This window comes from Gopherus flavomarginatus, chromosome 4 (assembly GCF_025201925.1).
Source record: "Gopherus flavomarginatus isolate rGopFla2 chromosome 4, rGopFla2.mat.asm, whole genome shotgun sequence".
NCBI lineage: Eukaryota > Metazoa > Chordata > Testudines > Testudinidae > Gopherus > Gopherus flavomarginatus.
This window is the reverse complement of record NC_066620.1, coordinates 92,357,701-92,372,832: the sequence shown is the minus strand read 5'-3', so window position 1 is coordinate 92,372,832 and position 15,132 is coordinate 92,357,701. Positions and strand designations below refer to the sequence as shown.

Here is a 15,132-nt window from a genome sequence, read left to right as displayed (position 1 = left end):
AGTATATACCAGATTGCCCTTTGAATGGCTGGCCACATATTCTGTGTCCCACCATTCCATGAAAGTCACCTTATTAGCTGTCATGTCTTCCAGAAGGGTGAATGAATTGGAAGCACTCCAGGCTGACCGATCATACACCACATTCCATAAGAATGTTTCCCTTTGCCTTCCCCCAAAATACATCTTCAAGGTAATTTCTCAGTTTCATATGCATCAACCAATTAATTTTCCAGTGTTCTTTCCAAAACCTCATCATCAGACAGCTTTGGTGTTCTGTCTGCAAAGAGCAAAACCAATTAGGAAAACAAGGTTATTTGTCGCTATAGCAAAGTGATTGAGGACAGGTGCTGTCTATCCAGAGACACTCTAATTGGATATCCAGTTAAATCATTCTCTGTCCCTGTCTGTGTTCTTTACCTGCCATCCCTCCTCTCTACTTTCGATCTTATCTAATTTGCAGTAAGAAGAGGAACTTGCCTAGTCCAAGCATCGGTCTGCACTTTCCCCTTATAGCCTCGGTACAGAGCACAAAGGGAGCAATGTGCAGGTGTGGTCCAATGGACGCTACTTGCTAATAATCTACAGTCTCAAGTGCACGAAGCACACGTTACCCATATGTAGAACACACATAAGGACCACACATCTCAAAGGTACTCCAAGTTACAGGAGTAACTCCACATAAGTCAGAACCAAGGTTTAACTTTGGAGATTTCTAGCTGTGCTCTTGATAAGTAAGTAGATATTGTAGATCATATTAATGCTAGTTACCTAATTTCGATCTTTATTAAAAAGGATTTGGGATGATCGTTTTTATTAAAATATTTTTAGTAGGCACAGTGTAAGAAGATTTTTTTTTCCAGTTTTTAAGTTAGTGTTCTCTCTGTGTGCTGTGAAACATGCATCTTGTTCTAAGCTTCTAGTATAAGGTCCCTTAACACACAGGCGCACGCTTTCTTTCTCACTGAAGAGTTACAGGTGGGAGAAGGAGACTGGTCTGTTCTGAAGTTTTAGTGAGTTACAAAGCAAGTTGTAGAATGATATATTGCTGGGAAAAGAGTATCTTTAGCATGAAGGGCCACATTCATACTAAGAACTGTGCAATTTGAAGGTGAACCCTTAATTTTCTGCAACATGCTGTAGGAGTGCCAGTACACCACAAATCTCCTTTAGGTAACAGAGGATGCTGTAGGTGACTCTGGTCTCCCTCAGAATTCTACCCCGCCCCCGAATTCATTTTCTTCGTACTAGAGCAGTTAACAGCCCTAAGTTCCAGAGATTCAGTATTTCAGCTCAGCTAATAAAAATGTACTTCACACTGTTTTTCTGTACCTTATCTTGCTTTACTTGTTGCAGAAACAAAAAAAAGGACTCTTGAAAATGTTGCTCCTAGTCCAAGTATCATGATTAAATGGGACTCTGTCAGATAGGGTGATGGGAAATGTAAGAAGATATGCTGCGTTTTTTCCCCTGGTGTATCTTTAACATTATGACCAATGAATTTGTCAAGTGAAATAGCACAGTCTTCTTTGCATATCATTTGAACTGAGAGCTTGCTTTGAAGAAGATAAGCAGGCTGTGTTGCCCAGAAGAAATAATGATGCTAATTTATCTTTGCCTGTCTGCCTAGGCATAGTAGTCTGCATCAATGTTGAAATGGAAATTGAGAAATAACTGAGCCATCCCATGCACCTATTAAACACCACAGTTCTGCTTATGGTACTCTGGGCTTCTCTAACAGTGCTTAGATATGTAATGTTCATTTATTTTACTTTGAGCTTCAAAGATGTTTGGGGAAGCACCATGAGATTCAGGGAACTGGTATACACTATATCAGCAAAAGAACTCGTATAAACTATACCCTCAAAAGAACTCCTACTGATGTAAAATAAGCTCCTATACTGGCAAACCCTTTCTAATTTAGAGAAGGCCTTGCTGAAGACTCTTTTTCTCTCTCTGTCCTGTCAGCAACACATTTACTTTATTTAACTGTAACCAAATACATGTTGAAGTCCCCATGATAAATCACTCCTCTGGAGAAATGTTTGTTCTGGATCTAGAAACGAGTGCATGGTGACAAGTCTTGGTTTGCCTGCCAAAGTTGTTTTTTGTGTACATGAAAATAACAAAAATTGAAGTTGAAAAGTGTGCTTTTTTTTTAATTGAATAAAATAGTTGAGGTTAAAATTTTCTAACTATAAATCAAATAACCAGAAATAAAAGATAACCATGCTGAAATTTGATGATATAGTAAAATGAATCAACGTACTAACTAGACTAAGCTTCTGATATACTCAAATTCAGATCTTCAGAAAGAGATCTTTTCTCAAGTCTTACTGAGTATCTCGCATTTTATTGACTGTTACTTAAGATTTCAGTGCTTAGACACTATAGAAAACTGAGAGAGCTCAATAAAAACTTTGAAGCAGTACAAGCAAAGGCAGTAGTCCTTCAAAGTGTACAATGAATTTTAGACATGTATAATTTAGCTTCGTAGTTCCAATAGCTTTTAGCCCATAATCTTTTACAAGTCCCATATTCATGGCTGAAATCTGAGTTTTGAAAAAAAACAACCACGTGCATGTCTAGGAATCTGTAGTATACTGTGTGAGGTTATTTCTTTATAAATTATGAATAGAAGGTTTTTGCCCCTGAATGGAAACATTCATGTGTAAAGGATGTTTGACTGGTGCATCGTATGTTTGAAATACTTACTGATCTACAAGTGAATTGCAGTGGAACATTTTTCTTTGTCAGCTAGAAAAAAGCATTCCACAGCGTGTTGTGTCAAAAAGAGTTTCATAGTGCTGGCCTATGAAGCTGCAGTTGTTAGTCCAGTGTAGTAGTAGGGGGCCAGAGTTAAGGCAGTATGCAGGAAAATGTATAGGCTGACCAGACCCCTTTTGGCCAGAGGGACCCATTGGATAAGAAAAATAAGTTCAGCATTAGCAAACTGTTCCCTGCAGATATTACATTTTAATTGAGCTTAATGATATTTCTGAAAAAATCTACAGTTGTCATTGTCTGCAGCACATATTCAGTGAATTGCTTAGATATGTGAATATGGCACAGAAATGCATTTTGAAGAGCTGCTTCCTTTTTATTTTATTTGTATTAAATTTTTTTGGTATATCCTCTTTACATGGATATGTAAAAGCTAGTTGTATAACAGTGAAGTTACTGTGGAAATACAGGGTGTGAATGATTTTTTTATTCCAGGAAAAGTGCAGCACTTCTTCATTCTTAGTAATGCATGTTCTCCACTGCTGGGAAGTTTGCGATTCCATGTGACATTTATGTAAGTTATTTAGTGCATTGCTTTGCATATTTGCATATTCATAAATTTATTGTATGGTCAACACACTCTGCCTCAAGTAGTGGTGAGGAAGGACATGGAACTGCACAAAATTTAACAGTTGTAGGTGGAAGAGGTGGCTGGATGTGTGGTGAAGGGTGACTGGAGAGGCTAAAGTGTTGGAAGAAGCTGGGTGGAGGTGTCTGGGAGATAGCTAGTGACTGTCTTGGTAGTGGGATGGATCCTGAGGTACCTGGAGATATTTGGGTTAGCTGGAGGTGCTGAGGTAGGTAGAAGTGCTGGCTGCATAGAGAGCTGCTGAGGTAGTTTGGAGATGGGTGTTTGCTGGGTGCTATGGGCTTCAGAGTTATTGGGCCTGCATGGAGATTTTGGGAGGGTAGTTTCTGGATCCATGAGGTTGCCGATGTGTGTGGGGTTGATGCCATGATGGCTGCATATGGCAGGAAGGTGGAACTGCAGGCAAATGTCTGCAGCCTTCCAACAGCTCAACTGCATGCACAAAGATCAGGTAAGATATAATAAATAATGTGTGATGTACAAAGATGTACATTTATTCAAAAAATAATCTTGTCACATTTTTTTCAGAGAAGTTATCTTATGGAGAAAGCTTATATGAATGCATGAGTGAGAGAGACAGGGTATGTGAGATAATATATTTTATTGGACCAACTTCTGTTGGTGAAGTTACAAGCTTTCTAGCTAACAGAGTTTTTTCACGCCTGGGGAGGGTAGCCTTTGGATGTGTAGAGTAAGTGCGTAATGGCTTTTTTACACTTCATGATGATCGTTACAAAACGTACATACTAAACCCAAACACCAAGGATAAGAGATTTAGTCACTGATGAATTGGGGCTATGTCTGTACAACTTATGAATTCTGGTTGATATTATGTACGTAGTTGTATTAAGGAATATTGCAGTGTCACGAGTGTCTGTGTCTGTCCACCATTGGTGTATGTATACTTGTTACAGGATCTGTCAGCAGAGAGGGGCAATGGGAAATACTTAAGGTTGATGACAGTACTTAGACCTTACAAATGTTATGCTAAAGAGCAAAGGCTTCCTTAGAAAAAACAGTTCAGTTGATGACAGCAGGGAAGGGTGGAGCAGTTTAAACTTCCCTGGAATAGAACCAAAGTAGCCAGTTTACCAGGAGGTATTTAAATAAACGTACAAGAACAGAGAATGAGACAGGAAGAGCAAGAGAGAGCAAGGTCACAGAAGCTGGGTAAGTATCAGAGAGGTAGCCATGTTCGTCTGGATCTGTAAAAGCGGCAAAGAATCCTGTAGCACCTTATAGGCTAACAGACGTTTTGAAGCATGAGCTTTCGTGGGTGAATACCCACTTCGTGCATCTGATGAAGTGGGTATTCACGCACGAAAGCTCATGCTCCAAAACGTCTGTTAGCCTATAAGGTCCTACAGGCTTCTTTGCAGAAGTTGGGTAAAGGACTCTATGAAGAAGAGACCATGCAACATGTAACAGCCTGTATGAGGCGGGGGGCACTCTGCCTTTCTGTACACAGATGGACCCCAAGAACTCACAAGAGAAGGGTGAGCTAGAGAGACACTACATTTTAAGGTGTGTATTGTTTTGTATGATACACAGAGTGTTAAACTGTAACCAGAAGCTTCCCATATTTGGGGTGAAGTTCTGAGAGAGCATATGTTAAGTAACTTCAGATATCTTGAGGTGAATGCTGGTCCTAGAAGCTTAGGGCAGGTGGGCTGAGGAGCTCCATTTCTGAGAAGGGTTATCATACTGGTAGTCAGTGCCTAGGAAGTGTGCCAGAGAGGCCCAAGGTAGAAACTGCTACAGCCTACTAAGTCTCTAAGGGCTTGTCTACATCACAAAGTTGCAGCGCTGGTGAGGGGGTTACAGCACTGCAACTTAGGAGGTGTACACATCTGCAGGGCATCACCAGCGCTGCAACTCCCTGTTTGCAGCGCTGGCCGTACTCCCGTTTTGTCTCGGGTGTAGAGGATCCAGCGCTGGTGATCCAGCGCTGGTAATCAAGTGTAGACACTTACCAGCGCTTTTCTTGACCTCCGTGGAATAAGCAGGTATCCCAGCATACCTGAGGAAGCCTCTGGTAATCAAGCTGGTCTCCTTCCCCGGTTTGCTCTCGCGTTCCCCGAACCCCGAGCAAGCAGGTTTCCTTCCCTGCGGTTTGCAGGGTGGTTCGGGGAACGCGAGAGCAAACCGCGGCGAAGCTGGTCTCCTTCCCCGGTTTGCTCTCGCGTTCCCCGAACCCCCGTGCAAGCAGGTCTCCTTCCCTGCGGTTTGCTGGGTGGTTCCGGGAACGCGAGAGCAAACCGCGGCGAAGCTAGTCTCCTTCCCCGGTTTGCTCTCGCGTTCCCCGAACCCCCGTGCAAGCAGGTCTCCTTCCCTGCGGTTTGCAGGGTGGTTCGGGGAACGCGAGAGCAAACCGCGGCGAAGCTGGTCTCCTTCCCCGGTTTGCTCTCGCGTTCCCCGAACCCCCGAGCAAGCAGGTCTCCTTCCCTGCGGTTTGCAGGGGGGTTCGGGGAACGCGAGAGCAAACCGCGGCGAAGCTGGTCTCCTTCCCCGGTTTGCTCTCGCGTTCCCCGAACCCCCCTTGAAGCCGCCCAACAGCGCTGCAGTGTGGCCACATCTAACACCACTTGCAGCGCTGGTTGCTGTAAGTGTGGCCACTCTGCAGCGCTGGCCCTATACAGCTGTACTAATACAGCTGTAACAACCAGCGCTGCAAAATTGTAGATGTAGACATACCCTAAATGTTTCACACCTCAAGGTATCCAAAGCACACAGGCTTGGATTCTCCTCACAGTAATCCTAGTACATGGCCATTAAGGGGAGTACTTGCTAGGATCTCCGACAGAAAGCAAATCATGTAGTTTGAAACTAATTCTCTCTTAAGCTCTCCCTTTCTTCAAAGCTCTCAAAGTATTAGATCATTAGTTCTCATGCAATGTGACTTTATACCCCAGATATAAATCTCTTGAACCACGAATTCAGTTTAAGGGATGGGATGGAGTCCAAGGTAAATGCCATTCGTTTTAGTATATTGGTGGGTTTTAAATAATTGTTCTAAATACTTTAGGCCATCTGAGGGTTTAAAATAATGGCAGTATAGTTTGAAACCCACACAATATACCAAAAATAAGCACTTAACCTGATCCCTCTCCTCCACTACTTTCCAAATGTTGACTGTATGCTTTAGCAAGCTCATTTAGTAGATGTAATTTTGCATGAGCAAGATACGCTTCTTCCAGGAACCTGTATAAGGTACATTAACAGTAAATACATTTTGAAAGCCCTTACCTTACCTTAACTGTGTGGGGTAGTACACATTTAGTGTGAAAGGTAGTACATTTTTTAATATGCTGTATTTGAATATTTTTAGTACCTCGCTGGAATTAATGTACGTAATGCACATTTCCTTCAATATTCCTTTTTTTCCTTGTCAGCCCTACCCATACATCTATGCATGTATGGATCTCTGTGGATGCCTGTTATACAGGTAAACACATGTATTTGTGTAGTATTCAGTTTATCTGCCGCAACAAGATGAAGGGGCAGTTTTGAACATGTGGTCCCAAGGTGACTGGGTATTTCAAACCTGGGACTTAGGCTTAATCTTGACAATAAGATTTAGTGGTAGTCAATATTTTTAATTTTTATATGTTTCTTTTAAAATCTCATTAAAAGTGTCTCTTTGCTCTCATGAACATTTATTGTTTAATACTGATTAGAGAGGGGTAATATAATAGCATCAGCAGCCATAAATCTCCTCTTTCCAGTCCTTTTCTGCCCAAGAGACAAGAATTCTAAACTCGGATTCATGCAATAACATAGAAATTATGATTGTATTCACAACAGAAATTATGCAAAAAGTTTCCAGCAGTTTCTAACACCAGCTCCACAGATATTAGTAATTTCAAGAGCCCTGTTATAGATGGGCAGGCAGCTATTGCTAGTATTTTAAGCACTGTGCCCATTTTAAGCCCACTGTGCTCTGATGAGATGGCACATTGCTTAAAATGCCGTTGGTAGCTCCTAACATTGCTACCACAGGTGCAGCTGGACTGCTATTAGCATCAGTGAGAAATTCTTGCAAAATGTAAACAGGGCGTACAGTATGCTTTCTCTCAATATACATTGTACCTTGCTAGGGAATTCCTACCTATATTCGTTCAGTCTTTTTCATTCAGTAAGGAGACTTGAATGTTCCCATTGCAAAGTGATGTTTCAACAGTGAGGTACCAAACTGTTTCATAATTTAATCTGCATGTTATATTGTACCTAAGAAATACAAGGGAAGCATTGAAGAATTAAGAGGATGAAAGGCTTGAGTGAATCACTTGAGCTTAAACTAAGCAATGCAAATCTGGCTTAAGTGACCTTATTGATGTTTGCTTAAAGCAGCTTCTTCTCAGTACAAATGACTGGGCTTTGTTGTAGATACTGAACAGGTAGCGTTCTGTCCCTTTAGAGATTGCCTTTGTATCGTTGATGCAACCCCTCTTTGCTTCAGCAGAGAGTGCCTGCAGAAATGCCTGGAGCTAAAATAGATTGCATCAGTGTGTCTCATTTGATCAGTTGTCAGCTGTGAAGAGAGAGGACAGGTCACACAACAGCACATGCCCATTTCTGCATTCTGTGTTGCTAAAACTAGTCTCTGGCAGCTGAAGAACAAGGGCCAATGAAACTGGAGTGGAGGATTTGATAGTACAGGATGTGTGTGCACATAAAATGGCACTGAACACTTTTGTACTTGGAAGTTTGAAAAGAGGTAGCAAGCAACTGTGACAAGTTAATGCATAATCAGATACAAGTTATTAAACAATACAGGTAGAGCAATGTAGTGACAAGATAACCACCTATGCCTAGAGGTGGTAGCATTATGTAATAAACAGTGCCATCTTCTGGGAAGAGTTGGAATCATGCCCATGTGATTAGCACTTCTGAAGTTTTTTGTTTTTTTTAAGTGTTTTTCTTTTGTATGTAATATACTGTTCAAAAATCCAAACTAAAACTGCAAAAGCTGCTGATGTGGCATTCCAAGTTCCAGATCCTATAACAGTGAAGTACCATGTCCAAGTAGACGTATCACATTTTTTTGAAGCAGAAATTTATAAAAAGTGATCTTGAGGCTGTATAAAATTAGATGAAGGTGTTAGAGGTTAAGCAGTACTGCAGAGAAGGCCAAGAATGAACAGTTGACAGTCATGTCTGTTTTTGTATAAATTCTAAATAGTTCCTCTTACTATAGGAAACTCACTGATCTATATAAAAACGTGTTACAGGTCCAAGGAGATTGTAACAATTTTATTTAAAGCTTGTTACTTAAGCAGCTATGTATTGTTTTTCTCTACACCTTTGCTTCCTTGGAAGTTTGCTAGCTATGATCGTTATATTAGCAAGGTTTTCATCATGGTTGAAGTATATTCAGCAGCTAGCAGTTGATCGAGATCTTCCAGGGAGTGTAATGTAAGATTTGTCACCTACACAGACATATTAATAACTCAGATCAGTTCCCTAAGCTGATTTTGGAAGAAATTCAAGTTCTGGTAATAATTAATGGTACTATGCTTGATCTTTTGCATTTCATTAATATCAGTGTTGCACATCGCTTCAGAGAAAAGCTAGATTCTTGTTGATGTTCCAGATATTTACTAAAACTGAAAGCCTTTATCAAAAATATAGATTGGTACTGAAATGAAAAATCAGAATACAAGTGTCAGCTTATTATTAAAATAAAATAGAAAATAGTTAAATAGCATCCGTATAATGATATGGTCAGTTATAGTGCTACCATAAGTAACAGTAGAAAAAAGACTAATGTAAGCTCTTGTTCAGTTTAGTGCATCGTAATTAGCTTCTTACATGTATTCTGACCAATTTACCAGCAGTGATAACTACCAGCAGTTACAATAACTTTCTTAACACTTAGCCTATTTGAAAATTCAGAGTATACTAGATAAGGAATATCATAACTACTATTCTGAAAAGTATGATTTCAATTAGTATGAGAAGTAAGTGAAGCCTGGGACTGCATTTAATGGTACGATTTGCAGTTAAAGAGGAAATTGAAAAAGCATTTACTTTTCCAGAAATATTAGGATCAAACAAGTCTAAAATCTATGTATGCCACCACACACTAATCACAATATATCAGAAGGAACCTACATCTCTTATAGGTTTAGCCTATTCTGCATATTTTACCCAAAACAGAAGTTTTATATAGTATATATATATATGTAAGGATACTGTACATAGCCTATTTTGTGGTTGTGATGATGAAAGTACTTGAATGAGATCATTAGTGAATTTTCATAAGTTATGAAAATGTAAAGTTTATATAGTCTTGAACTCTAACAGTTGCATCAAATTATTTTGTTAATAAACTGCAAAAAAAAAAAAAAGTTTGTGTCAGAACACACTCTTCATGGTATTACAGGTATACTTAGATATGATCATGAATATGCAGACTTTCTCCTGACTCTGTGCCTTCATAATTTGCTAAATAGGTTTTTCCTTTGTGGTTGGAATAAAATATTTATAATGATTATTTATTTCCTTAAATCAGCATGAAATATATACCAAAAATTTTGGAACTCCTCTAGGTAGACATGCTCCTTTCCTTTCCAAGTTGTTCACAAAATGTGAATGGAATTATTGCCATATTGTAACAGAGTTATGAACAGTAGTTACTGGAAATATGCAATAATGGTTAATCTTAATTAATTACCTACCTGCCCCAAATGTTCAAGTTAAGAAGAAAGGAAATAGAAAAAGGTACCCTTCCTTACCTTGAACTCTTCCCAAGTTTTTAAAAAGTCACTGGCAATTTTGGATGCCTCTGTTTTTGGACACCTAACCTGTGTCACTTTAAAGGGACCTGATTTTGAGTGTAGGGGAGCAATACGTTCTGAAACAGGCCCCTTTAAAATGTTAAGTTGGGCACCCCAGTATTAAATAACTCAATCACTAATCACTTTTTAAAATATTGACCTAAATATCTGCAAAAATATATTTGATAGGTGACTTTTTTAAAAATTCCCCAACTACAAAGTTAGCCAACTTTTCAGAAGGACAAAATATGTTCAGGCTGGCACTTTAGATTGCCAATATTCCATCCAGCTTTAAATCCCTGAGAGATCATCATGTGTTAATTGTAACATTGTTAAATTATAAAGTGGTGACCTGGCATAGTGATATAACCAAGTATACACATCTTTTTTTAAATTATAAAGTGGTGACCTGGCATAGTGATATAACCAAGTATACACATCTTTTTAATCTCCAATAAACGTTGTTTTGCTATCTGGATAGTGGAATGCAAGTTAAGAAAATAGCAGTATTTCTGCTAATGGAAGTGTATGACATTAATATTGGGAAATTTGTTATTGCAAATTAGACAAAAGTACTATTTTTGTTTAGCAAGTTACAAGTGAACTTAAATGAGTAGCTGTTCCATTACCTTTAGACCAGCAGTAAGGTACTGAAGGAAAGATGCTAGAGCTATTATGTGATAACTTTGTTTTGATACTGGATCATAAAATGTTTTAACACATTGGAAACGATACTGAATGTATTAAAGGCTTCTTCAAGGTATGAAAATACAATTTTTTAGAATAAAACACGTGAAACAGTACCAGTGTTACTTACTGCTTTTGAGTTATACAAAGTATTGAAACTCAGTTCTCTTTTTCCTTCCTTTACTTTTTACTGAGAATAATTGACAATATTATTGTTGACAATGGGATACATATTGGAGAGGAGAGAGGATCTAGACTCTGAGCCAAATTCCAACAGTAACATAAATGGTGTAAATAACACAAGTGTACCTTAACCAGAAAATGTGTGTGTGTGTCAATAAAACGTAATTTACACCTATTCTTCATTTAGTTAGTGCACAAAGTGAGCTCAGTTTAAGATGATTAGGTATTCTGTGGGAACTAAATTCCAGATCTAGTATAAACAGGTATAATTTTTATTTGAAAACTAGGTATTGTGTCCTTTTTTGCCATGGCTGATGTTGGTTGTGTAGTTTTGGGTTTGGTGCTTGGATTAAGGCCTCGACCCAGCAAAACAATTTGCATTGACTTTAGTGGGATTACTCACATACTTAAAGTTAAGTATGTGTTTAAATGTTTTGCAGGACAGGCCAAATTTGGTGGAGGTGAGACTGTTTTAGTATTATACAATCTATTGTTAATTACTTTCTAGTACATTCATCTTCCTGAACCCTCACATGTAAATTGCACAGGTTTGGAATTCATTAGGAATACAAAATGATTACAAGTTATATTACTTTGCTACTTATTTTTGTTTTGTGACCAGTTTGCATCAGCATTTACATCGCTGCTGAAATTCAAGGAACTTGCACCAACTTAACTGCAAGCTTTATTTGGCTGATTTTGGCCTATTTTAGTTCAGAATTTGAAACTGTTTGTGGACGTGAATGTTAACTTTCAACAGTTGTAGACTTAATGTTCAGAATAGCTGCCCAAATTATTTCTTTTTATGTAATATTCAATATCTGGCATAATAAAAGCACATTTATTTAAGCCCCAATTATTTAATATTTGCATTTTCTTTCATTTAGTCCACCAACCAAATACCTTCTACAAGTATTTAGAAGTTAATACCTCTTCATTTAAAATCTTAAAATTGCCCTTTCAAACACAGATTTAAACTTTAGCTCTGTTTTGGTAATTTTTTACTTTTCTTTTATTCACTTTTATATGATGTTCATCCAGTACCAATTATTGGAGGTCTACATACAGTTTTAATACTTTCAGATCCATGGAGGTTAATAATACACTAATATTCCCATAAGGCTTATCTGTAATATAAATGTTTCCATCCATTCAAACTCAGAGAAATGTCTCTTTTTTTTTTTCTCTCTCAAGTCCTAGGCACAGGTTTGGCTCATAAAATAAAATGTTAGTCTAACGTTCTTTCCTACTTTTCATATGCAGGCAGAGGGAGAAGACAGCCTTAAAAAGATGCAGCTAATGGAACTTGCAATTCTGAATGGCACTTACAGAGACGCCAACATCAAATCACGTAAGCATGACAAAATTTTAGGGGCCAGTAGGAGAGAAGTCACCACAGGTTTTGTTGCCCAACTTTTCTCCTTTTGGCAAATGCACAGTTGCATATCTGTTGATGAGATTGAGACCGTGTAATTACTACTGTTGCAAATTCAAGATATTTTGATTTTTGTTTTCCTGTCAGTATGTCTGAATTGAAACATTTTTTTAAAATAAGTATTTTTTTTAACTCTGATCAAAGTTCAGCCCTAAAAGCAAGCATTTTAGGCTATGTCTACCCTTAAAGCACTACAGTAGCACAGCTGTTCCATTGTAGCAATTCAGTATAAACACTTACTACAGAGACAGGATGGGTTCTCCCATTGCTACAGGTATTCCATCTCCCTGAGAGGTGGTTGCTAGGTTCACAGAAGAATTCTTCCATTAGCCTGGCACTGACTTCATTGAAGGTCTATCAGGGGTGTGGATTAATGATGTCTATCGGGGTGTGGATTTTTCAGACCCATGAGAGAGACACCTATATTGATGTGACTTTTCAGTGTAGACCAGCTCTTTTATGTTTTGTAAACTGTAGAAGCTATGGTATTCCTTATAATTTTATTTCTTGCCATGTGTAAAAGAGGATAGATTCCTTTTCACCTTTTTTAGAGAGATTTAAGGGAATGTAACAGTTGTCCAAGATAACATGAGTAACATTTTCTGTATTATATTCCTTCCTGTCATCTTGCTTGCATGTTTCCTTAATGTTATGTTTTTCCAGTGATTCATTAACTGATATCACATGCAAGTTCACAGAGATCAGTGGTGTAATGAGCCTTTTTGTAACAATTCTTCTTCCATTAGATTGATTCGAGCATGCATGTATGTACAGTTTTATACTTGAAGCTGAATGGCATGCACTTGGTTATCAGAGTACTTGTGACATGTGCCTGCTATTCTTTATGGTATAAACTCTTTTCTCCATGTTAGAATGTAAAAGCTTGTTAATGAAAATTCAAAGTTTAAAATCATTCTCAAACCTTTACTCTCGCTGATACAGGTGTCAAATGTAACCACAGTCATGTCAACTTTTTCATTAAGGGCATACTGATATTTGCAAAAATTGTCCTTCTACATGTGAACTTCTGTTACAGTTTATATGAATGGTAGTTATATGCCAAACAAACCAGTGAGAGAGAGAATTCCAGTTAGGTTTAGCCACTTGAACATCTTCAGGTGAGACCTGATAATGGGAACCTGAAGAGAGAGAAGAATTGGATTTGTGCCTTTTTTTCTGCTTTCTGCTTTTAAAAAAAAGAACAAAACTTTAAAGACTTTGTGGTGGGAGAGGGACCTGCTTTTTTTCTCTTCCTTAAAATCTGTCAGGAATGTCAAATCTTCCTTTATTGGAAGCCTGTCTTGAAAAACCGAGATTTTGTGGAGGTGAATGTTTTCCATAATCAAAGGAGCAGAGTAGTTAATCTTTAACAAAAGAGCTTTTCTTCCTACTGCTTATTCTGGCATTTGAGTTAAATTTGTCTTAATAAAAACAAAGCACAGTTTTGAAAATTGTGAATAGAAAACCTGGCCCTGTCACTCAGGTTTCAGTCACTTAATATCTGTGGACTGTAGGCTTTTAAAAACGTAAACTTACACAGGTTTGACAAAGGTTGGTTAAACCATGCACTGAAATAAGGCCTGGTCTACGCACAAAGGTTGTACTGATTTAACTATAAAGGTATAATTAAAACAATATGACTCCCCAAGGTCTTGTCTAAACTTAGAACTTTCTCTGGCAAGCTATATTTATCAGATGCTGGGGAAAGAAGGGGAGAGACACCCCTCTCCAATACTGCTATGGGTACAAAACCCCAGATAGACGCAACTGTGTTGACGTAAGAGTGCTTCAGTCAGCATAGCTAATGTTGTTCAGGGAGGCTTTGGTCCTTCACTGGCAGAAAAAGTTTCTGTTGTACATTGTGTCTGCAATGAAATTTTGAAAACATAAGACGCACAGAGTTGGAGGGTTTTCATATTTCATTTCAAATCTACAAACTGGCCAGCATACATACATTCTGTAGTGTAGACTTAGTCCTAGTGAAATTGCAGTTTTACCAATATGAAAGTGCTTTTACCAATATGGCTTATTTTTGTTTGAGAAGGGAATAAGCTATACTGGTATAACTATGTTCACACTAGAGGTATGTCTACACTACTCAGGTTACAGCATGGCCGCGGCAGCGCTGTGATGTGGGCAGCGTAGACATACTTTATCGCTGGGGGAGAGCTCTCCCAGTGATTTTAAAAAACAAACAAACACCACTCCACCCCCCACCCCCCCGCCAACAAACGGTGGTAGCTTTCTTTACTGGCGCTTTTCAGTGCTAACATTTTTGTTGCTCAAGGGAGTGTTTTTTCATGCCTCTGAACAACAAAAGTTTTAGCGCTAAAAGTAGCAGAGTAGACACAGCCTAGGTTTTTATTGGTATAAGCTGGCAAAACAATCACACTCCCAGCGTAGTTATACTGTGTGTAGACCAGGCTTAAATTGGATTCATTTCGCACCTTGTATTATTTTGGGTTGAATTTTTTAATAAACCAGCCATTAAACCAGTTGTTTAGTTAAACTGATGCAATCCCTTTCTGGACACTTTTATATTGGATTGAGTGGCTTATTTCATTTGACCTTAAACCTGTTTCTAACTGACTTAAGGTAAACCAGAATAAGAATGCCCATGCAGCAGGTTAACTAGAGCTTATTCTAATTTTTGGTTTTTTTCACCTGAACAGTTTCTA

General features: G+C 38.4%; 1 protein-coding gene across 9 annotated transcripts in view; it reads left to right on the top strand.

Moving 5' to 3' along the window:
• The window catches only part of QKI (QKI, KH domain containing RNA binding), a 349,081-nt gene that overhangs the window by 321,900 nt on the left and 12,049 nt on the right, over positions 1-15,132 (top strand). For all 9 annotated transcript variants that reach the window (XR_007773835.1, XM_050949159.1, XM_050949163.1 and 6 more), the window contains one exon: positions 12,283-12,370. Coding sequence is in view for 8 of the 9 variants with exons in the window: in XM_050949159.1 (XP_050805116.1) it covers positions 12,283-12,370 (88 nt within the window). In the remaining variant the exon portion in view is untranslated. The remainder of the gene's footprint in view (positions 1-12,282; positions 12,371-15,132) is intronic.